This window comes from Gavia stellata, chromosome Z (genome assembly GCF_030936135.1).
Source record: "Gavia stellata isolate bGavSte3 chromosome Z, bGavSte3.hap2, whole genome shotgun sequence".
NCBI lineage: Eukaryota > Metazoa > Chordata > Aves > Gaviiformes > Gaviidae > Gavia > Gavia stellata.
In genome coordinates this window covers 24,718,112-24,743,953 of record NC_082637.1, presented here as the reverse complement: position 1 = coordinate 24,743,953, position 25,842 = coordinate 24,718,112, and the positions used below count along the sequence as shown (strand labels likewise).

At 36.4% G+C, this 25,842-nt stretch overlaps 1 protein-coding gene across 4 annotated transcripts in view; it reads right to left on the bottom strand.

The window, feature by feature from the left end:
- The window catches only part of ERBIN (erbb2 interacting protein), a 119,292-nt gene that overhangs the window by 11,958 nt on the left and 81,492 nt on the right, over positions 1–25,842 (bottom strand). For 2 of the 4 annotated variants that reach the window (XM_059833951.1, XM_059833949.1), the window contains 14 exons: positions 24,459–24,522; positions 22,557–22,631; positions 21,092–21,236; positions 20,572–20,644; positions 19,388–19,517; positions 18,938–19,053; positions 17,830–17,899; positions 16,701–16,800; positions 14,524–14,645; positions 13,751–13,921; positions 12,780–12,962; positions 9,688–9,805; positions 7,794–7,977; positions 5,472–6,993 (listed from right to left, as the gene is read on the bottom strand). In XM_059833951.1, the coding sequence (XP_059689934.1) occupies positions 5,472–6,993; positions 7,794–7,977; positions 9,688–9,805; positions 12,780–12,962; positions 13,751–13,921; positions 14,524–14,645; positions 16,701–16,800; positions 17,830–17,899; positions 18,938–19,053; positions 19,388–19,517; positions 20,572–20,644; positions 21,092–21,236; positions 22,557–22,631; positions 24,459–24,522 (3,073 nt within the window). The remainder of the gene's footprint in view (positions 1–5,471; positions 6,994–7,793; positions 7,978–9,687; positions 9,806–12,779; positions 12,963–13,750; positions 13,922–14,523; positions 14,646–16,700; positions 16,801–17,829; positions 17,900–18,937; positions 19,054–19,387; positions 19,518–20,571; positions 20,645–21,091; positions 21,237–22,556; positions 22,632–24,458; positions 24,523–25,842) is intronic. The other 2 variants (XM_059833950.1, XM_059833952.1) reach the window with 2 other exon arrangements.

Here is a 25,842-nt window from a genome sequence, read left to right as displayed (position 1 = left end):
ATTTGAGACTTCAACAAGGTGTCTTTTGGGAATTGAAGTGTCTTAACATGTTTACTTAGGTGCAAGACAATAAATAGTGAAATTTACCTAGGAGAATTTCTATTGGATAATAATGTTGTAATTTTAAGACTGGCTGGAGTCTGTCACGACAATCTATGAAATTTTGGTATAGAACAGGAACTAATAAAATTCAAGTATCTGCAGGGAACAAGACTCTACATTCTATTTATCTTGGAATAGCTTTAACTGGTAACATAACTGCTAAGCCTAAGTATTAGCCTTTTTATTTATTTATTTATTTAACAGTACTTGGAATCAACTGCCAGTTAAAGGTGGACATGTTATCCTTTAAGGCTATATTAAACGTCTAGAAATCCCTTCATTTTTCATTCCCACCCTGACTATTAAAGATTCTTTAGAAAATGTTTGCTAAAGGTATTCTGGAACACTTGAAATGGCTAAAATTAATGCTTTAAGCCTTTTGGAATAAAAGCACACAAGCAAAAAAAAAGTTTTGCTTGAAATCTGATAGAATTCTACCAAGATACCAGTTTGTGCCAAAGAAGAACTTAAACATTATGAAACTATTCTTCAGTCATGACAGAGGAAAAAAAAAGCATGAATTTAGGTCTCTGATCCTGAAAAAAAAGAAGTATCTTCAACAAGTGATAGCATTCCTAGTGAAAAGTTACATATGGAAAATTACATATAATTTAAATTCTACTGTCATAAAATGTTTGCAGGGTCAGAACTTTTGTTGTTTACATTCCAAATACACAAGAATTTTATTCATTTTAATGTGTGATATATTGACTTCTGAACTCCAGAAAATATCATTATAACACACTGATGGTTCAGTAGTCCATTCAAAATGGAGAAAAAACCCTAAAATCAAAATTTAAAACTAAGAACTACTGAATGGATAGCATTCCTGCAATTTATCAGTGTCAAAATATTCTTCAGGCTATGATCTTATAAACACTTAAGCACTTAATTTTATGTGTGCACAGACCCACTGAAGTTAGTTTTCTCGGCACATTGAACTAAGCTTAACTTGGAGAAAATCTGAGGCCGTATCAATGAAAATATTTTTGCATGTTAGCTATGTAGCGTAAAAAAATCAGTTCAAGAAAAACTTTCAAACTTTGATTAAAACTGCAATTCTGTATCAATGATGATACACTCGGACTTTCTTCTTTTAATAAGGCACTGTACACTGGCAACTTTGAGAATAGAATCACCTATTCTGATTTCTGAATTGGAAAGCAGGAATCAAACTTTATGACCTCTGAAAGGTCTGCCATTTTACATAAATAGCAGGCAAAGTAGATAAAAAATAGAGGACTTAATTAAGATGAAATTAGAATTGAAAGAAAACACGCACCTGATGAACTCCCAAGAGATCCACAACAAAAAAAGAAAATATACTTAAGCAAAGGACAGAGTCAGGCCCAGTAACTGTTTTTGCCTACTCAGCACATAGGAACATAATAGGTATTTGCAGATAACTGTTGGAGATATTTGTTAATGCAATTTACAAATGAGAATTTTCTCTACTACACAATAAAATGTGTGTGACACTAGTGTTTTTACATGGGCAGTATTTTAGGTTAAATTCCTAAATGAAAATTTTCAACAAGATTACTATGGAAGATTACTGTGATATAACAGGTAGTAAAATTAGCAAGTCACACTCAAAAAGGAAAATATGCTGAAAAATATTACTGTTCTTAAAAACCTCACCTGTGCACTAATTTTATGAGGTTGGGGGTGGGGCAGAATTGACTGCATGCTTTCCAACAGCCTACATATAAAACCACTAGAGAGCAGCTTGACATTTAAATAAGCTCTTTTCTCCATCTCACAATAAAATATGCTTTGCATCAGGGTAAGCAAATTGTTTCTCCTGAATATATGCAAAACTTCTATTTACAAATGGTCTCATGAACTGTTTTCACCTTCCTTCAACCAGTTGGATAATTTTAGTTGATCAGCGTATGCCCCCTTACAGCTTGTCAAAGGGATTACAAATGCTGGTTACTTGGCTGGACTCCACTATTAATCATTTTTGCTGGACTTAAAACTATCCTTTATCTCTCCTCATGCAAATTAAACTCTTGGAAGTTTTTTTTTCCGCTACCTATAAGGTAAAAAGGGCTAAAAAATAAAACAAGAACTAGCTTCTCCAATTTGTCCAACAAGCAGACACTGTTTCTTTAAGTGGGTTCACCCCCGCCCCCCAGTTACCAAATTTTATAAAAAAATAAACAAGTACTTTAGGAGCTTAGCAAAAAGGAAAAAAAAAACCACCACCACAAAAAACCCACACCAAACCAGCCCCCCAAAACCCACTACACCCTCTTCGCTAATAAACACAGGATAGAAATAATAAACTCGATTAAATTCAGTAACAGACTCAGAATAGTTGTGAATGTAATACTATTAATCCATACAGTTGTGTATCAACACAGGCAAGAGGATATGAATTAAATATTCATCATAAGGCTTACTTTTCTATACTTGTTTTTGTCAGTATTGTGTCTTATGCTTTAAAAAAAGAAATGCCATTTTAAATCCATGAAGGCTTTGTTAAAGCAATTTCCAGTAAGCATTCATTAAATGAGCTCTGTAATTGAATTTGTTCCTTAAATGCTTGTTCCTTAAATGAGTTCTCCAATTACTGACATTTTTTCAGACTGCAAAACACTTCAGAAGTCTGGTTTATAGATTAAGTCCCCCCCACCTGCCTAATTTTTAATTACAAACAGAAATACCAAAACCATTATTTTAAAAGAACAAAGAAATATCCAGTAAATTCCTAGAATTTCCACATTATCATATTTGCCAGCTGCCATATAGGATCATATCTACATTTTTCACAGTTCAGATTTTTCAAGTCAGTCATATCCCAGAAAATATGAAATAGACAATTATGCACACATTCACTTTTAAACCCATAAATAAGTCTCAGATTGCTAAGTAAAAGCTACTTTAAAACACTTCAAGGCCAGAACAAAAGAAACACGCTCATACAAAACAAACTTCTAAGATCCGTTAAATTAGATGCACAGCTAAGATCTCAATAGCAGCTATTCCATATCACTCTAGTAGGAAACAAAAATTAAGGTTTACATATAAAGCATGGTAGAAAGTACAGACAGATATAAAGGGAATCAAGTCAAGCAATCAATTTCATTTCAGTAAAGGTGACTACACTGCTACAGTACCTGAACAGACATCACTAGTGTAATTAAACATTGTTCCTAACATGTCAAATGTAGACTATGTAAGACAAGCTGCATTAGCAGTGCACTGAAGTTCTGGCTCCCTCTGCATTCAGGGATTGCTGTGATTTTTGCTTCTCTGTCCTTTCATGTAAGATTTGATACATGCATCCAAAAGAATGGGAGATCAGAGAATGCACCTTTTATTAGGGTGGGAACATGGTGAGGGTTGTGACCACCTTATGGAACAAAGGATCCCCACACTACAGCACAGTATTGTGAAAGCCTTAAAATATTTTATGTTGTACATGACACAAACTGGATCAGAACAGGTGCAGCTGTTGTGCAGGCTTCTTTAAAAAACAAGCAAAACCCACCCCTTTCTATCACCAGAAGTTATGCAACTTAAAACAAACAAAAGCAAACCCATCCCTCCAAATACTTGGATTTCCAAAGAAAAATTAGTTAAAAGTAATTTTTCCAACCATCTCCAATTAAATTTCTTTTGCTATCATGGATATTGAAGTACCTAGTATAATCATCACAAATCAAACTATGTTCTTGCAAAAGAAATTAAAAAGAAAATCAATCTGCCTGGCATAATCAAAATGTATTTTGGCTGCTTTACTCACTTCCCCTCCACGGAAACAGGATTAAGCTAACTAGCGATGATATTTAAAACTGGTTTAGCTGGACAGCATAGATTACACTCTTTCAGCCTCTACTCAAATTCTTTGAAGATGCATAATTGTTCAGCTCTAAGTATCAGCTCAAATTCTTGATAGCATTTACAGTACATAAAGAATCCTGTATGAATTGTATGAGGTTCAACAAGGCCAAGTGCCGGGTCCTGCACTTGGGTCACAACAACCCCATGCAACGCTACAGGCTTGGGGATGAGTGGCTGGAAAGCTGCCCCGCAGAAAAGGACCTGGGGGTGTTGGTCGACAGCCGGCTGAATATGAGCCAGCAGTGTGCCCAGGTGGCCAAGAAGGCCAATGGCATCCTGGCCTGTATCAGAAATAGTGTGGCCAGCGGGACCAGGGAGGTGATCGTGCCCCTGTACTTGGCACTGGTGAGGCCGCACCTCGAATACTGTGTTCAGTTTTGGGCCCCTCACTACAAGAAGGACATTGAGGTGCTGGAGCGTGTCCAGAGAAGGGCAACGAAGCTGGTGAGGGGTCTGGAGCACAAGTCTTATGAGGAGCGGCTGAGGGAACTGGGGTTGTTCAGTCTGGAGAAGAGGAGGCTGAGGGGAGACCTTATCGCTCTCTACAACTACCTGAAAGGGGGTTGCAGAGAGGTGGGTGTTGGTCTCTTCTCCTAAGTGACGAGTGACAGGACAAGAGGAAACGGCGTCAAGTTGCGCCAGGGGAGGTTCAGGCTGGATAGTAGGGAAAATTTCTTTACTGAGAGTGGTGAGGCACTGGAACAGGCTGCCCCAGGAGGTGGCTGAGTCACCCTCACTGGAGGTGTTCAAGAAACATGTGGAGGTGGCACTGTGGGACATGGTTTAGTGGGCATAGTGGTGTTGGGTTGATGATTGGACTTGATGATCCTAGAGGTCTTTTCCAACCTTAGTGATTCTGTGATTCTGTTCATCATCCCTAGTTATATCAAAACCTCCTGTGATTTCCTGAAATGAACAAGATTTTTAAGTGTTCTCATCTCACAGCAATAAATATTCATTCAACAATCTGTTAGATACCCAACTTCAAAAGACAACTGGCTTGGAGGCAAATATGTGAATTATGGCTTTTGAATTCTTCAGCAACTGAAGCTGTAGACCTACACTTCCAAATAGATTTTACTGATTTTCTCTTCCTTGTTCTTAAAGAGAAGAAATAGGGGGGGAAATGCAGAACAGAAAAAAATCAAGAAGTGTAAGCTAATATTTTAGTATAACACAAATACAATGCTACAATAAAAATCACCTGGCCTAAAATAGCTGGCCTTGCAATCCAGCAGGTCAATATGACATTATTTAATGCATTCCAAAGTAATTGGACTAAGCTGGCAAGTATGATGTAAAAACAACAGGGATTTTTTTTCTTTGGAGGAAAAGTTCATTTACAGTCTACCATTTGACTGTTTCTCAGATACTCATCACAAACACGTTTATCCTTTATAAGGCAGTATCAGAAGTACATTTTCACTGGTAAGTAAAAGCAGTTCAAAACAAGTATTTAACTTATTCCATATCCAGGTAACAGAAAGGTAGAAAAGTTTTTAAATTATTATTTTTACCTTTTCTAGCTTTTTAGCCTCAATATGTCGCAGCACCTGTTCCCTCCAGTCATGAGGGACTTTACTTTTTCCTGGAGGGTCTAATAAAGAGTGCTCAGAGTTAACCCTTGGGTTTGATCTCTTTGAAGGACTAGTCCGTGAGTAATTGAAGTCACTAACTGACATAGTTCTTTCCGGTATTTCATTCACTGACGGCCGAGCACTCTGTGGTCGGGGTACGTTTGGACCATCAATGCTGTATGTCCTAGCAGAAAGAGGTCTCTGCTGCCCAGACATTGCTGGTGGAGCTCTTCCCATTGAATGCAAATCTCTGTATGTTAAATAATCCCCTTCAGGAACCTGGGTCCGCCTTGAAGGTCCGGTATCCCCAACATTTATAGAAGCTGTAGAAGATACACTGCTCTGCCTTTGCAGAGTGTGTCTGGTTGCTCCTGGGAGCAGCCTATCATGCGGTGGAATAGCCCACATATCTATAAGTCTCCCAGTCGTTCGTTGATGAGTGTTATACACAGTGCTGGCTCGGACATTGTTATGATTGGAGAAATTCATATTGGCACAATGCTTTACATAGGTGGGAGTTTCTGTACTGTCAGACCTATGCAGACGTGAAGGAGGTAAGCTGCCTTGCTCTGCTTGGGTGTTTTGTTTCTGGGACCACAGGGTGTCTTTTGCTGTTGCACTGCTGCTGTACTGAATATTATACTGGGGAGCGCAGAACATCTGTGCACCACTTGCCACTGATCCTCTCACTACATTAGCACCTTCGGGGTTGTGATTTGAGTCAAACTTGAACACAGTTTTTGCAGAAGATACTAAATCAGATGATGATGACGACCCAGGAAAAACCTGCAAAGGCTGATCATACAGAAGAGTGGCAGATTTGCTTCTGACTATGTTTTTTCCATCTGCACTATCAGACACTGATTTTACCACTGAGTTTGGCTGTTGAGATCCATTCTCATTGACAATATCATAGATTTTCAGACCACCAGTGTCCATACTGGTGATGCTGAGAGATTTCATCACAGGACCACTTCTCTGTGGGGACAAATCTTCAGTGCTCCTCGAAACAGACAGCTCAGCAGAATCGCCATCAACTGTAGTGCTTCTCATTAGCTTGTCTTTACTGAGAGACTGTACTGCTTCCTCAGCATGTCCATTGACTTTATTTATAGGATATTTATCTCCGTTTTCCAAGTGCTCACTTTCTTCTTTCCCGCTGTTATTCAAAAAGCCTTTTACTGAAACCATTTCCTGCGTTTGTAACCTTTCTACAGGAACTGACATTGCCTCTTCACTAGCCAGTTTATTGATATTCATGTTAATTTGGTCTAATTTGAGATACTCCTCTGTAGGAGTGCTTAGATCAACACCTTTTCCTATCAGACCTAATCTTTCTTCAATGCTTAATTCATATTCAGACAAATTTGTAACCTTCCCTTGCACATTTATTTTTTCTTCTGCCGTAATGCTCAATTCATCTCCATTTTGCAAAAGGTTATTCAAATTTTCATCTTCTCGCCTGGAAAAAAAGATGGCTCTTAAAAGAAATTCCAAAAGGAACCAACATATTCCTTTAAGAACTGTTTTAGAAAAAATAATCATTAACATGCAACACAGCCATACTGTGCACACAAAACAGGACAAAGACCAATATTTATGACTTGCTATCTTACCATTACAAAAATACATCATATGGAGGGCTCATTTTGGTAGTGATTGTGTCACCTGATTTCAGAAGTTTGTTTAAATTGAACACAAATTATTAAAGACAGTTTAAAAGTGTCAAAAAGTACAACGTGACAATAGCTCAATTTTTTTTATCAAATATTTGCAAGTTCCATGACAATTTTGGACAAATGTCTTGTTTCTATTGGCAATTTTTTTTAAAAAAAGGCACCTTCTAACTAAAATTTCAAAAAGAGTAGCATCCTGTCAGTCCCTTCTTTATAAGTTTCTAAAAGTCTTTTATAGTTAGTAATCAAACAGATCTTCAAAATTATGCAAATAAAAACACAGAGCTTTTAAAATGGTGTATCGAAATGTTTTGCAGGGGTAACAAATTATAAGGATGAAATTATTATACCCTATTATTAAAACAGATGGGAACAATGCCTTGTATCCTGAAATTAGCCTCTGAATTTTATTGCCTTTTTTTTTTAAAGGGAACTATTCCATTATTTAACACTATTTTAAAACATTATAATTTCAATTATTTCACAAATGATAAATTAATGAATTAAAGGAGTGGACACATACTATGAACAATTAAGTAACATTTTTCTATTATACTTGCTCAGTGGTATACAGTATCTTACAAACCTGATCTTGGATAAAACAGCAGCATGTGTTTCTTTGTCTGGAGAACAGAGAGAAGTATCTTGGCTACTATCAGTATTTAAGGAAACAGAATCTGACATTCGAGAAGGAGAGGAACAGTTGCTGTTATTTTGATTGCTATTGTGGGTAGCTTCATCTGATAAGGAATCAGCATCTTTCGAATCATCTGAAATAAAAATTTTCCAATTTAGTTAGACACATGCAACTGTTTAATAACCATTTGATGTGTGTATGTTACTGAAGAACAAGAGACAATTTCTGAATACTGTACCACTTACTACTGGAAACTAAAATGTAAGCTAACACCTGTGCAAACTTCATTTAAACTTACAAAAGACTGTTGGCAATACTTCTTATTTTTAAATATTTAGCTTAATGTAAACAGCCCTCACCTGATAATGAAATTCAATTTGTAGCTTTATTCCAAGTTTCCTTGGCATAAACTAGTGCTACATTATGTAATATTTCCCCAAAATACCCATCAAATCATATTTCTGTTTTTGCAATGATTTCAAAGTTTTAAATGACACGAGTCTATTAGCCCCTAGGAAAATGAAGTACACTGCTTCACATGCAGGATTTTGAAAGTGTACACAGTTCCTGATTTTGAACATTATATCATTGTTAAATAGCTATTTATTAGACCAAGCACTCTGGAAAGACCTAGATCACTGAATAAGCTCTGTATAGTTTCATAAATGTAGAAGAACAGGAAAGAAAAATTTTCTTCTGCAGAGTTGGAATCCAATGCATTCCCATGCTTTGCAGATGACTTAGGACAACATTTTCAGAGTAATTTACACCTGTGCACATTGATTCTTGCGTAAGTTATGCATACTTACATACCCCATCCATATAAAAATAATTTCTTTGCGGGACTTCAAGCCAGCCATGATTTTGATACAAGTGTACGAACAAATACATTTAAATTTTTGCTTCAAGACACAGTTACAGGTGCCAAAAGCATAAGTTTTGTGAAACTAATGTCTACCTCCAGAGCCAAGAGAAAAGTTTGGACTTTGTGCTTTAGGCAGGCATAAAAACCCAAAGGCAGCATTGATAAACATCAATCTTTTCACCTGCATGTGATCCTCAGCAGACTCTTCTTGCTACTTCCATGTGGTTTTCCTTCATCCCCAGTAAATCTCACCCTTTTACATCTAATGGCCAGAAAAGCCTTCTGTCCTAGAAAGTGCTCGACTAGGATATCATATGAAGTGAAGTACGATTTGCTCTCTAACTTTTAAATTATGTTTTTTTCTGAATCCTAGGTCACTCCTTACTCCTAAGTAAATGGTTACCCAGACCGAAATTATCTTTCAGAGAATATAAAACTTAGGTAACAAAAACAATGTCCTGAAATTTCCCATTAGAGGAAAGAAGAAAAATAGAAGAGTAAAGTGAATCTGGAGAAAGAGTTGCCACAAGAGAAGTTTATTCTTAAACCTCGGGAAGAGAGCACAGCTTCTCTGAGAAATTTAAACAAGTGATATTGCTGCCTACATCAGCAATAATCCACAAAATCTGGGGGAAAGGGGAAATACAGAATATTTCCAAAGCAAACACCACTTTCCGCAAAACTTTTCTTAAGCATATCAAGAGTGTGTTCAAGCTAACAGGCCCCCAAAACACACGCATCTCCTTTCCCACTCTGCTTTTAAACTGATGACAAGAATCAAGAAAATTAGATGTCAACACAGCTTTCTCTACCACACACTCAAGTATAAGATATTGCAGAATTTTTTTTCTGCTTTCATTGCTTAACTAGAGAATTGATCATCTACTTTCACATAATTTAATTGGAAAAACTAGCCACTTTGTGTCAAGAAATTATCAGAATCACACAAAACTTCTATTACTTTTTATGGTATCTAACCTTTTTTGCTATTACTAAGAGCTACCACTTTTGGTTGGTTTATGGAGGTTTCTATCAGTGGTGGTCGCATTTCTGCCATTTTCATCTCTTCATCAAAGGAGAGTTCTTCTGACTCCTGCTAAAAGAAAAACAGCTTTATGCTGTGCATTTTAAAAGAACTGCTTAAAGGTTAAGTAAATGCTATCTAAACTATCACCCACTGAACAATAAAGGGGAAAAAATAAACAAGCACCATAACATAGGCAAAACATAACAACTATGTAGTGCATTTGTACTGCAAGTCAACTGAATTTAATAATATTTGCCACTGAATTATCTTTAAGAAGCAGCAAATGCAGACTTGCATTGTCACTGATAAACTCCATGGGAATGACAGTCAAACCAGTAACTTCAGCTGCAAAAAACAACTTGGAGCAAGCAGATGCAGCCTCTGTTCCACCACTGGAGAGAAACTCCAGTTGAGTTCAAGTCAGAAAGTTATCAGCCAGCCAGCAAGCATCCCAGAATGACTAGCTGGGTATTGATTTGCAGAAAAGAGCTCAAACTGAAACAGCTATAGAGTACCATGACCAAGACAATCTTAGGAATGGAGAGCTATATGCTGTGAGAAAAGACTGAATGAGCTTGGCTTGCCTAGTCTAGCAAAAAAAGAGCAAGTGTAGCCTGGGTTTCTATCTTTAAATTTACATTGGGGGTAAATACCAAAAGGAAGAGAAGTTATTTAACTTCAAGAACAATGGCAGAGGAATAAAGCGATGCTGAATACATTTAAACTTGAAATCACTAGTTCCTAACCGTAAGATGGAGCTCAGTGCACTTATGAAAGAGATTAACTGACAAAGCTGCTGCAAGAGCAGCCATGCAACTGATTCACGACCCTACTACCAGCCCCATATTCCCATCATCTTAAAGAAATTATTGTTTCCAGGATATGTTGAAGGAAAAAAATCTTCCTTCCCTGAAGTGGAAATTTCTTTCTAGTAAACATCCTTCCTATTACAAATGCTACAAAATCCATGTTGCAGATTGCAAAAACAGTCTGTCAACGTTCACTTTTTCTTACAAGCTTCAGAACATTTAATGTGTGGAACCTACCGGAGCACCACCTTTCCCATAATACTAACTACCTGACCAGTTCTTTGGACTGCAGGGAGGACCAACCTGACTGAGATGTAGCAAACAAGCTATGATAGTCTTCATTAAAAATAAACACCCATCTGTTGTTACAGGCTTGGGGAGGAGTGGCTGGAAAGCTGCCCCGCAGAAAAGGACCTGGGGGTGTTGGTCGACAGCCGGCTGAATATGAGCCAGCAGTGTGCCCAGGTGGCCAAGAAGGCCAACGGCATCCTGGCCTGTATCAGAAACAGTGTGGCCAGCGGGAGTAGGGAGGTGATCGTGCCCCTGTACTCGGTGCTGGTGAGGCCGCACCTCGAATACTGTGTTCAGTTTTGGGCCCCTCACTACAAGAAGGACATTGAGGTGCTGGAGCATGTCCAGAGGGGTCTGGAGCACAATGGGTCTTATGAGGAGCGGCTGAGGGAACTGGGGTTGTTCAGTCTGGAGAAGAGGAGGCTCAGGGGAGACCTCATCGCTCTCTACAACTACCTGAAAGGGGGTTGCAGAGAGGTGGGTGTTGGTCTCTTCTCCCAAGTGACTAGCAACAGGACAAGAGGAAATGGTCTCAAGTTGTGCCAGGGGAGGTTCAGGCTGGATAGTGGGAAAAATTTCTTTACTGAGAGAGTGGTGAGGCACTGGAACAGCCTGCCCAGGGAGGTGGTGGAGTCACCCTCACTGGAGGTGTTCAAGAAACATGTGGAGGTGGCACTGTGGGACATGGTTTAGTGGGCATAGTGGTGTTGGGCTGATGATTGGACTTGATGATCCTAGAGGTCTTTTCCAACCTTAGTGATTCTGTGATTCTGTGTTCTTCTCTGCAACCAGAACAGACAACCTCTTCACTGCCTCTACCACATTGCCTTTCCTCTTGAATGGGACATACAACAAGTGTAATCAATGTTGAAATGAAAAACTTACAGGCATGCAAAGTTTAGGTGTCTGAATTCAACTGCAACAGAGTTACCAGCAGGTTATTACATGGAAATAAGGAATTCACTATCCCTGGCTGACTACACACTGCTGCCTCATTCACTTACTGGCATACAGCCAGCTATAAAGAATTGCTGTCACCATCATTATATAACTAATATGATTTTCTGAAATTATGTTTTTAAACTAAAGAAAAATGTCAAAACCAGTATTTTCAGAAAGCATGTAGAAGCAGGAACATGCTAGTTGGGAAATAGCCAGCAACAGCCACAACTGCTTGTCACAAACTCTATTGAGCAAAAGTATGATATATGCACATTCCAGTGCTTATGCAGCACAGGCAAAAATAATTGACTTGTGAAACTATGAAAAAAGCATTTTACAGGTTGTGACTGGCAACTGATTAAGGGACAAGTTCCAAAATTTGTCATAAGTCTGAAACATTCTAAATAAACGAATATATGGTGGATGTTGGACAGATGTACAAAGAGTTTAGAACTTTAAAATCTCTGACTCTTTATAAAAGGTAAATACAATCCAAGTCAGATTCATGATAACTCACTAATAAACACCAAGGAATACGTATTTTTAAACCCACCTTTCACTTTTCATTTGAAATGAATGTGCATAGTCACTTGGATATACAAGTTTTTGATTGCTCCCACTAATCAGACATTTTGTCATTTCAGTGACAATTAAAATTGATTATTTAATGAAGAACTGACAATCAAGCAGAACCTGGAAAATTCTATCTAAGTATGAGACTTTTCACAGTTTGATGCTTTGGTCAACTTTTAATTGAGTTTGCTTTATTTTTCTTTAAGTGCATGTATCTTTCATTATGAACTTTTTATTAGCTAGTTCAACTTTTACTTAACATAATCTGAGGTGAGAAAAATATTGCATTGCAAACCATCTGTATTTACAGCACTTGTGGATGGCAATTTTCTGCTATTGTCAACATGAATTTTCATCTCTCAGTAACAAATTCAATACAACACCAGCACAATTCTTTGACTGCTATGATGTTCATCGCAATGCCATACCTCGAGCGTGTCTTCATGGTTGACAATTGTTTGCGTGTTCTGTAAGGTTTTAACAAGTGCAGTCATCTGTGAATTTGCGGTGCTGTGCTCAGCTTCTGGTTCAGTAGGCTTCTGCACAGAGCTTCCTGCTGAATATTGCTTTCTATCATCTGCTTTGTTCTTTATTGAAGCAATTTCTGAAGTCTACAGGATTAAGAACATTAGCAGAAAAAACCTTGTAAGAGGTTTTCAGTAACATATGATATTTAGAGTAAACATTATATATTTTGGGAAACTATAGAATGGAAAATCTGAGCTTTGAAATTAAAAAGTATGAAATGCACCAGGTATGAAATGCAGAGAAATCTCTGCATATTACTGAGGTACAGTACCTACCCTTTGTCAACCCAGTTTGACTCTCCTCCTTATTGGCATTAATTTGTATCGTTACATTTCCAGTTAAAAAAAAAAAGCCAAGAATATCTACAATGAGACCTGCGAGCACCGAACAGTAGTCTCATCGCCTAGCATGCGACATCAGCCTGTTAGAGATTCCTGACTCGTGTGCCAACTTGCTACGACTGCCTTCCCAACTTATCACGTAAAATCTCCCGTCACAAGGGCAGCAGTAAGATCCTTAGAGATTATCCTGATTTCATTGTGAATTCTGGCAGATAAAAGAGGATCAGAGGATGACAAAGATGCCATCCTCCAGAAACTGAAGAAGCCAGCTCCTTAACACATCAATAGTTTGTATTTGCCTGAAAATCAAGTTACCTTCCTTGGTTTTAGTGTCAGAGAAAAATTGCTACTGCAAACCAGACATTTATTACAGACTTCTTTAGACGGTAAAGAGGTAAGTTCTGTTCTTTAATCTGACAATTTTTCTTGCTAAAGCATTAGTGTGGAGGGAGAAGATAATTAAAAGGAATCAATGACACTCTAGATATTTGGAAGTTCTTGCAAAGTCAGAAGAGAATATTATCTCTAACCTTTACCCCCACATCTTTTACAGAAACTGTCTGGCCTTCTCGTTTTGACTCCTTGGTAATATCTTCAGTAGATTCTTCATCCTTCAGCCTATGTACAATTGTCTGGACTGTTTTGACCATATTCTTCAGTTCATCAGGATATGGAGTTGGATATCTCTTCAGGTTGCCTTCCTGTATAACAAAAAGCAATAATATTCTACATTTGATTAAATGCCATAACTAAAACATCAGCTTTAAAACAGACAATGAATTAGGTCAGAACACTGAAGAATCTAGGATCTCCACTTTGCTGTTCAAGTCTACCTGGACTGATGCAGATTTAAGTTCATAAAACCCAGCAAGATCATGAATCAATTTTTCTTCCCCCTGCCCCAAAATGTGTCCATTGATTGCAAGCAGGAAGAATTATGACAACTTTTATTTACTTAAAGAAAAATCAGGATCATTGTTCCCCCACTATCCTTCTCCATGGCACCACCAGTCAGGTAGTCTCCTAGTTATGCCCTACATTTCCTTACATCAGCAGAGAGTTTTTCCCTTGTGCTCCACTCCAAATGATCTGGCAAAAAAACCCAAAAAACCAAACCAACAACCCCCGCCAAACCAAAAACCACAGTGTATCACCCTGTTAGATACTCTTTAACTAATAACTGTAAACTTGATTTCTTCAGCAAAATGAAATCCACAGCCAAAGTAAGGAAAAGGATAGGATTCAGAGGTGGGGATAAGAAGAAGAGAAGCACCAAGTATTCAAAAATAAATTCAATACTAACCCGAGGTGGTGCTTCTCTCTCATCTTTGTCTTCATCACACTCAAATGCCACCTGAGCACGCTGTTTCCGCTGTTCCTCCCACAGAGATGGATTGAAACTTTCATTATCAGATATAAACATAACTAAAAAAAAGAGAGACTCTCATAAGAATAGGATACATTATGCAAATAAAAATCCTCTTTTTCTTTCTCTTGGATGGAATTGGTGTGCTTTTGTATGCATTCTTAAAAGATAAAGAGACTAGAAGCACCATTAATTGAAGACTAGCTGCACTGCCACTGCTTTATGAACTTGGCTGTATTTTCATAATAGTAAAATCCCCACCTAAAGTAAAAAACTTCATACACGCAGCTGCATACTAATCTTAACACTCACACTTGAAAATTTTCAGCAGAACTCTGTTGCAAAGTATTTTTATTCATATATTTATATATGAAAATATGTATTTGTATATATATATAAAAGTAAATTATACTTATATAGATTTATATAGCCTGACTTCAGTGAGGTGGTCTCATTAAGCATGTATAAGAGCAAGCATTCACCTGATTTCATTTAATGGAAATTTAAAAATGAAGAATGACTTAGTGACAAAAACCTGCATTACTACTAATCCTGAAAGAAACCTAAACATCTAAAACTTAAGGTAAACACATGATTTTGCAGATGTTATACAAATGACAGGAGCTTTACAAAGTACTTCTTGCTTAATTTTACAGGAGAGAAAAAAAATCTTTTGGGTACCCACTGTCTCTTATTCTAGCATGTCTCCATGCCTTGTGTTATATCAGTCAGGTTCTACTTTAGCATGCCAAATAGTGTAATAAATCTGCCACTAACACCCCAGCAAATGTATAACCTTCACTAGCAATGCCAAGACTGTTCATATTAATTACTTCTACACCTGAAATGGAAAAATAATTATAGGGGTCAACAAGCGCATTGGAATGTTTGTTACTCTGTGTTTATTGGGTAAACTTACAATTTTAACACATCTGAAAATATTCTAATAGACTTCACTATCACCAAAACTGTTCTTTACCAAAAAAAAAAAGAACTTGATAAAGAATTAAAAAAATTTGAATTTTTAAAAACCCTATCTGTTGAACTTTAAACCTTCCATTTGGAATGACCACCTCAGAGGCAGGTATTCTGTCAACTTAAGCCAAACAAGCAGCACCTTCCTTATTTACAGAAAGAAGCCCCAGCACCTGGGTAAAAAAAAAATTCAAATGGAGAGAATGCTTCCAGGAACAAGCTTGAACTTCACTGAATCTCCAAGTGATTTTATAATCCTCACATTCTATCAGAGGTATTGCAGATCCATTATCTGCATTAGTAGGCACTGAAAGTGATGCACATTTTGCTGTTTTTGCTGATATTTTTGATGACTCCTCTCTCAGTGTACTAGACACTTGTGCCATGGAACAGCAAATGTTGCCACTTGTCAGTTTTCAATTATTTCCATTGATATGTGACCCCCCTCCATTTCTGTTAAAGCAGCACAAGCTTTTTCCTTTTGCCTGCAGGAGAAAGAAAGCAGAGTAATAAAGGGTTTTAACTCTCTTTCCCTAACTCCTGATGGGGTTACTCATGGAATGTTATTTGTTTTCTTAACTATTTCACAAGTGTGCAGAAATAACTTTCTGGCAAGGTCTTAATATTTTGGGCCTAACTTTTTATAAAATGGTCCAAACTAAATGTGAGTAAAATGGGTTTTTTCCGAACTGATTTTTTTTTCTTTTAAAATAAAACACAGAGTGCTATGTACTTTTACAAAAATATGTACTCTGTAACGGAGGAAACATTGTGTCTAACATTCTGTTAAAATAGTCAGTCTGAATCAGACACCTGCTAAGAAGAATTTCACCCCAAACCATTAAGCTCTGCCGGAATGAAATAGGGTGTCATGCTGGGAAGTGGCAACCATCGCAGAATGTGATCCCACCAGTCCATTCCTCACCTCACTCACTAAAACAGTTTCACCTAGAATTTACCAATATGTAGATCACATTATGTTACTGTTCTCATTCTTCAGATGTAACTCTTCATCACTTACAAGTTTACTTCAAACTTGTATTTAAGTATTATCTAGTGAAAATCATATTGGCTGGACAGTCTTCCCATTATTATTTTCCAAAGTGAGCATTCTGACAGGGTATTTCAGAAATTCTTACCATCCTCAGTCCTTGGTTGCTGGGGGAACATGTAATTTGTAAGCACTGTTTTCTGTGTGTCAGGGTCAGCTTCTTTTTGAAGAGGGATAAGTGGTTTAGACTATGAAGCAAATGAAAGAAGGATATGTTATGAGAATATATATAAAAAAGTAAATATGATCTACATATCACAAAACATGCCTGTCCCATTACTTTGAAGACTACTCCGCCTTGTATTAAACCATTTCTCCTCTGAATACTTTTCACAAAATGAAATTAACATGTTTGTCTTTGACTGATGACTGGCTTTGATTGAGAACTGAAACTCAGTAACAGCTTTACCAGAAAAGCAAACACTGGATATTAAAAAATAACCCAGTTTCTTGCTAGGACTTATTACTATCCCAAAGCAGGCTGATCTGGAATACACAGATATATTTGGCTATTTAAAGCTGCAGACAATCATATAAAGAGAAAAATTTTGTACTCAGTTTTTCGTATTGACACCAAATTGAATATCCCCCACCCCTTACAAAAAAAGGGCAGGGGATTCTTGAAATTACTGTATTAGTAAAAGTGCTTTCATTATACTACATATGAGGCTAGTGGATTTCTGGCAGCCCTGTACACCTTAATGCTGTTCAGGAAATCAACATAGTACAGAGGGCTTCAATACACAGCAAAAATACAAGCCACAAGCAAATGAGTAACTGCTTAATAGCTTGAAACTCAAGACAGTCACAGAGTTCAAAGGTGTGGCAAGAAACCTAGCTCAAGAAAAGGCATGCTAAGTTTCCCCAATGGTATAGCTGTGGAAGAAACAGCATGCTACACATTCAAGTACTAGCCTATGAAGCGCTAACTGTCATGGGTAAACAAGCCTGAATCAAGAAAAACAAAAACCAAAAAACCCAACATCTGTTAAACTGTATTCCCTAACAGCACAGAACTTTGCTAGAAGTATGAAAGTCTCCAAAGGCAGGTAGGCTCAGTGTTACTTATTTCAGGAGAAGCAAAATAGTAATGTCAAGGAAGTATTGATGTAGATACACAGTACCAGGTCTCATTATTTAAGAGATGGCTCTGTACTTGTAAATTCAATTAGGAATAAAGTCAACAATCATCTATTTTTAATTTTTAAAAAGTTCACCTGATTGTCTGATAGCCACATAGCAGTAAGCTGTTGCAGTTTTGTAAAGGTAAATGGCAAATTCTTCAGTCTGTAAATTACAACAACAATTTACGTAAGTACACCGATCAATAATGTTAAGACTGTTAAGAAACAATCCTGCATTAGCCTGCAATAATGTTTAAAAAAGACATTTACAGATATAACTAAATTAGTAACTACTGATGGTTGAAAGACAACAACATTTGATTTATATTCAAAGTTATACCTGGAATTAAAAAAAAAACACAAACAAATTAAAAAAAAAGCATTTCTACCCAGTTTAGCAAGCAGCTTAAAAAAAGTGGCAATGTAACTTGAATTTAATGTAGTTCAGTGACTTGAATACAGTTTTGAAGACAATTAACCTGAATTAATTGATCTGACTCCTCAGCATTTTATCTTTCAATACACATGCACACTAATTAAGAAAGAAGTGCTACACCTGAAAATTGTTGGGTTTTTCCAAGATACATGTGTGGGAAAGGGCCTGCCCTGGATAATGGAAGCTCTGTCATTAATGGATAAATCAAGCTACAGATGGAGTACAGAGAAGCTGGATTAGCAGAACAAGAGGGAGAGCTCAATTAGACTTCTCTCTCCCAATATATTTCAACTTTACAAATCAGCAATTCCCAAAAGAGAAATCTTTTGTCAGTTTTTAATGACCAGCTCTAATAAAACACAACTCTCTCTTCCCCGCTTCCCCAGCACACTGAAGTGTTTCACACTATACTGTGATACTGTTTTGTGTCCTCCATATGCAATACAGGAAGCTATTACCTGAATCAGAAGTTTTATGAAAATAACCAAACTAATTCCCCTGAAAAATACATGCTAACAATCATGAATGTATTGAAGCTGTGCTTCAACGCATATGCCATGTGCCAAGTCATTAAAATAAAGACAGCTTAATACAATGGAACTGCAAGATCCCCAATACAACAATAACACATAAAATACATGCATCTCAGTCAGCTTCTAAGCTGTGCGTGAGATAAGGTAAGATAGCATAATATATTCATAACAGTAACTCTACATTATTATTGCATTTTACACAACTTCCACTTGAATAAATGCATTCACAAACCTATTGTCACTCAGATTGATGACTTTTAATTTCTGCATATCACCCATTTCTTCAGGGAGAAATTCAAGCTTATTAGAATGCAGAAACAACACTGTTACATGCTTCCAGTTTCCAATCTGAAAAAAACCCCAAAGAATTAATTCATCGTCACAACTCTAAATATGCAAATTTTTACTGTTTTAAAACAATTAGTATTACAGCTGTTTTTGCCTGTAAAGTATAATTAGATTTATTTTTACATATTAAACCTTCTTTTAGTTTTAATACACTAGCAACAAATTTCTTCTTGCTTATTATTTGAAAACTTGTATGTGTATACATACTCCTTTAAAAACATATACAAAGAAATATATTCAAGAATTATTAACTTGTTATCCCAAAGTTATACAAGCTATGTAGTTTAAAATAAACTAAAAAATTCATTTTACAGTTTTATAATTAAATACATACCTCTGATGGCAGCTGTGTTAAGAAGTTATGATCTGCAGCAAATGTCCTAATATTAGAGAGCTGCCCAACAGACGAAGGCAATGTTTCAATCTCATTGAAACTACAGTCCAGTTCTTCTACTGATATTAACCTGCAAAAAAAAAATTACTCCTCTATACAGGTGAATTAATCCAACATTAATTGAATACTTTAAAGGAATTTAATACCACTATTAATTAAAAATCTCAAATTTAATTCAAAATAAAAGTCTGAAACCCAAGGGAATTCAAATCAAGAAAAATCCTTTACTAATTGTCTAACATGTTTTGGGTTTTTTTGTTTGTTGATCGATTGTGGGGGTTTTTTTGTTTTGTTTTTTTTTTTTTGTTTTGTTTTAAAAATCTCCTTTACACTGTCCTCATAAGAGAACATTCAGTGAAAGCAGGGGGGCCCAGCAACATCAAATGTTTGTGTACTACATGAAAACATGCTAGTGCAAGGTACAGAATGGCACAGATAATAGCCAAAGAGGAGTTGAGTGCAGTTTCTGAACAAGCAGAGAATTTCAAGAGTTAGAGACAGTGAATGTAAGAATCTGGCAGTGAAGAAGTATTTTGTAAAATTTGACAACAAAAGATAATCTACATTAATTATAATAGGAGAAAATAAACGGGAACAAATACCCTTCATCTGTATAGCACTTCATTCTGAACCAATTATTCTTGCCATCGTTTACAAGTTTTACATTGCTGAACACCAAATTATGCATTAGGAAAACCTGCTGATGAACACCTGAAAATTCTTCTCGTAATATAAAAAAGGTAAATGTGTGTGCTCAGATTCACTTTTTCTAAGTTTTTTGATAGTGGTTCAATCATTTGCAATATTTACCACAGCCACAGCTACCTTACTGCCAAAAACCAGTTTCAGACAGCTGACTGCCTTTTTAAACATCTTGTTTTCTTTCACATTTGATTTTTCTTTTATAAATTGCAGGCTGCAATAATAAGTGAGGAACATTGGTCTTTTGGTACAAAATACTACAAACTAGAAGATAGGAAAGCACTTGCTTTCAATTTTGTTAAGACATTAACACGTAGAAGAAACTAAATCAAGTAGTTGAAACAACATTCAAAAGAGGAGCCATTGTTACAGAAAAGTGTGTACAAACCAATTCAGCCTTTTATTCAGGTGAAAATACCTACCCTCCTATGGAGTCGGGCAAATAAATCAACTGGTTTTCATCAATTTTAAGTGTTGTTACCTTCTTCAGGGAACCTGTAATAAGATGAACAAGTAAATAAAAAATTACTATTGAGTTCATAAAGCTTAGTTTTAATTTTAAATTAAGGGGAAAAAAAAACCTATGGGCAAGCAACCACATCTTCTGTATTCCCTGGCATGCCTAAGGAAACAAGCAGACAAGCTTACAGAACTTGTTTGCCAGCTTACCATGTGCCAGCCATGGGGGGGGGGGTGGGGAGCAGGCAGGAGGAGGGGGAAAGAAAAAAAATACTTTTTAATCCACTTACAAACTACTGTATAAAGTCAAGAATGCTCCAAAACAAATATAAATTTTATTATTCAGCTACACATTACAGCTTTATCAAAACCCGGCACTTTTAATCAATTGAAACTTAGATCTAAAATATATTTGTCTATTTTCAAGTGTTCTGTGTTTAAACTATAAGATTTTAAGAACACGAATCTCCTGAAAATACAAACCAATAGACTCTGGCAGTTGCTGAAGTGAATTACTGGATAACAGTAGGTCTTGCAGGCTTTCACAACCTGAAATACCTTCTTCAACTACTTCAATGTTGTTTTTAGAAACATCCAAGTAGGTCAGTTGCTTCAAAGTGCCTATGAACTAAAAGCAAGAGAAAATAATGCATTCTAGAAAGTGCAAGTTCAAAACAAAAAAATCCAGCAGATTTCACAACAACAACCTGTCTCTCAAGTGTAATGCCAGAGGAAAAGAGAAAACCTATTTATACTGCTGAAATACAATTTTACGCACAATATCCAAGCTTTATAATTAAATATTTTGTGCAGATACACACAGTTGATGTTTTTCCACGCACACAGACACACCACCATAATTCTGCAGGTGTCTAAAGTCAGTTTGCTGCAAATTCAACGGTTTCATCGGTTACCGTGAATCAAGTAACTGAAGCTTTAGAAAAGACTTCAGAGAGAGAGAGATAACATAAGGACAGCATTAGGCTCCAGTAAAGTCTTTTAATGCTTATTTTTGCCTTTTGTGTAAAACTGCATCCTACTTAACCTCAAAACCAACAACAACCCCTAATTGTACTAAACTGAAGAAACAAGCCAAAATAGAAGCTTGTATTACCTTTCCATACAGACCAAGAATAAGCTTGAAGATTTGTGCACACTACTCTACTAAAATCTCCATGGGGATGATACAGTCACTTTCACAAATACAGTGTACTTTTACTGTACAGTAGAAATATTTAATACATCCACTCAACCCTTCAAGTAAGAATTAGCTGAAGTGAGGAAAGACAGTAGAGAAGACTACTAATCAGGCAAGAAAGCCTCATGTCAGAAGACTGCTAGTGATTTTAAGTCTGAAAACAGACCATCTGCTTCTCAAATTTCAAATACTCATTTACTAGTTTACTAGAACGTAAGCACAGGTTCACAAGTACTGCTGTAACAGGTCAGCTGGGACCCCATGTAATTCAGAGATGTCAGGAACCCGGACGAAGTCAACAGAACATCTTCTCAGGAAGTGGCTATGCTCACTGTATACACAGCACCTGAACAGGCATTGCTTGCTTTAGAGCTGTGACCAAAAATTCACACATATTTATCCTGTAAATTCCTGTTTGCTGTCTAACATGAAATAATCCCGTTTTGGAAGGACCAGTCAACCCTAAATTTGATGCAGGCTCGATCTAGGATTTTTATCCCTTTCCTGCATTGGAACATATTTTTTTAGAAGAGAGGTATATAAGTTTCAATGAAAGAAAAGTTGTGTACCCAACTCTCATGATCAATGACAATGTCTAAGTAGATTAGTTAAGCATTTAAGTGGCATTTAGCCTTTTGGCTTTTAAGTAACATTAAAATTACATAGCAACTTTAACATATATGATAGCTGACAAAGCAAATACCACTGTAAATTAAAATACTAGATGTTTCACCCAGTAAAAGGACTTACCCCTGGAATAAGTGTTAGTCTATTGCCATCCATCCAAAATTCCTTTAAACCACTCAGTTGTTCAAGTACTTCAGGCTGTAGAAGGAAGCCATTTTTTGAAAACTTCATACAGAAAATAGTGAAAGGCAAAACCAGCTTCAGTGATTCATCTACTGCAAGTAATGTCTTATTGTAGCTGTTATATACACTTGTTTCACTGAGTCAAAGAAAACCCAGATAATTCACTTTTTGAAATGTAAATATATACCAGATATACAAAAATCCTTTAAGAACTTGATCACAGCACTAAGTAATCCTTACAGAAAATGTTTGGGGTTTTTGAGGTTTTTTTGGTAGGGGTTTTTTGGTTTGTTTGTTTGTTTTACAGAAAGTCTTATTTTTCAACTGGAGCACACAATAAATAATTGTTATGTGTATAATTTCCACTCTCATGGAGGAGGTCTAAAAACCCTTAAATTCCATCAACTCAGAAGACCTGTTTTTCAAAAACCACAAAGATGTGGTTTGGGGGAAAAGGAAAACAAATTTTAATTTTCTAGCAACAAAGGGTACATCTGCATGATACAAGCAAACCACTCCATCCATGAAGTGAAGTGCAGGACTGTGCTTCCGTTACAACTTAATGTTAGAAGTATCTTACTGATCAGGGAAAGACCACTTCTTCGTAAACATCCATGTTGCATATGCTTTCCTATTTAAACTTCCCCCCGAGAAAGTAATACAAAGCAGGTGCTACTGCACCTTAACAACTACAACTAAATTCAGTTAAATGCAGAACTCAGTTTTGTTATATTGTAAATATGCAGCATTCCTGCATAAGCTGCAGTCCTGACTACCAATAATTCATTTTCCAAGAGAAAAATCTTAACTGAAGACTACCTTTCAGACAGATCTTTATCCAAAAAAGTGGTTTCAAACTTTTTTGTGCTTTTATCAAAAGATCTTAATGAAATAAGTTACCAGTGGTTGATTCTTGTAGCTAAAAGGCTGGGAGAGATGAAGCAATCAGCCAAAAATATATGCCAACAGGTAATTTTGCAGCCTATACTTAGCTCCTGGCTGTTACAGCTTAATGTGGGCCTGGGCACATTAGTTTAAGGCTCCCACACGAATATCTACCCTGTAATGAGAATATGGCAGTAATGGTAACGGCCACAAGTCTAACAATACTGATGAACAATTCCTTAAATACACTTCCCTATCTGCCAAACCATACAACTAGGCAAGTGTTCAGCTCTGCATGATCTACTGGTGGCACACAAAAGCTTGTTTATATGGCAGGTCAGTATGTTCCACTATTTTTCTATTTCAATTCCTTTACCCAGGAAAGTACTTGTGGAAGCAGAGAGACGTTAAGTGGTTGTAAATATAAGATGTTTTTTGTCTGTGAGATCATGAACAGGAAACAAGTCGATCCATGCTGAAGGAAAAATCTGAGCACCTCAACTGTAAACATTATTTTGAACAATATTTAAACTTAAAATTAATAGAGTTTCCCTTGGATCTATATAGTATGTACACAATAATAAAAGCAGGTTATGCACAGCTTATACAGAACTTGCAACATTAAATACATGATAACCAATGTTTAGAATTTATTATAAGTCAAATAATTATGTTTACAATTCAAACACATATTATCATTAATTTTTTACCAGTACAGTAACCACACTATACCACACAGTTGTTATTTTCAAATTGAGGAAAAACATACTCTCATTCATCAAAATATGCACATAATTTTTATCACAGGTTCCATAAAGTAGTATGAGGTATATATAATATTTGCTCAGTAGCAGAACTCTTAAGCTGATGCTTACATTTTCATATTGATTAAAAATAGATTAAAGGATAAAGAGATTTATAAAAGATACAAATCTCTGTTACTAAGGCAAAACTCACCACTTCTGTGAATTCATTACTTCCTAAGTCCAGTCTCTCCAGCTGAGTCAGTCTGGACATGGTTCTGCACAGGAAGGGGATTAATAAGAATTCGATTTAAGAAAATACCAGTTACATCCAATCTTCCTGTATTCATACAAAATATCTAATTTTACTCAGTATCAAGTAGTGATGCTGTTCTGTAACTGCTATCTAAACAAGGTCAAGTTTTCACACACTGTTCAACCACGCAAACATCAACGATCATGCATGCCAACCCTGACTGTCACACAGGGTACACTGCAACTCATCTACAGATTAGTTGACAAAACCTAAAGACCACAAGAGTAATTTTTATGATAGAGTAACTCAATGAAGTAACTCTTCTTTTGAGTGCTTCAGCTTTTCACCTACAGTCATAATAAGTCTTCCCAGCAGCCAAAGGCTGGTTAACTACAGGTTTTCCTCCCAAAGAAAGACCACTGCCTAATGATCAGCTGAAACAGACAAGACCACTGTTGAATCACAGTAACCAACATGACCTTCCTCCATCTCCAGGCTGCTGACAAAGTTGTTTCCATATGATATGGTCTGGAATCCTAATTATTTCTGTAGTCCTACAACAAATCAGACTACTAAATTGGACTTTGTGACACAACAAAACTCTTTAAGCCAACTTATGGCAAAGATTAAATCAATGACTGGAATAAAGTAAAATCCATTATTTCAAGCTGTGTTTTGGCAAGATTTTTTCTCAGTTTGTTTACTTTGGGGACCCCACAGAGATTATCTACCACTGCACATGATGGTCTACATGATAGGTACTCCAGTCAACAGCAGTACTACCTAAAAATATTCTCAAAGGGGCTGTGAATCCCTCGTATGACATTATGTTCAGTATTCATTTAATAATAGTGTTCCATAGAACAATTAATATTATCTAATATTTTAAAATATAAACCATGTGTACATACTATAAAATTCTGGAAGAATTAACTATAAGACCTTCTAAAAGATACTGTCTTTTATATTATCAAAATATATGTATGAACACTAATATCTTTAAAAAACACCTGCATGAGCACAAGATGGTCTATGCAGCTACTCAAAGTTTCAGTTGTTCAAATATACTATTACAATTGTTCTGAATATATAGTTCAAAAATTACATTCCACTGCAAAATGCCTTATTTACTGAAAGTTAATGTGATTATTATGATTATTCATGAAATAATCTCCAAAAAGGATTACACTCAACATTTGTCTATAGATTTGGTTTTCATTACATTATAGTAATTATGTTGGGCACAAACTAGGAATTTAGCATAAGTAGGTAAATCCTTGACCAAAGACAAAAGCAGAAACCATTTTTTGCACTGCACACATAGTATACACGGGCTTTAGGG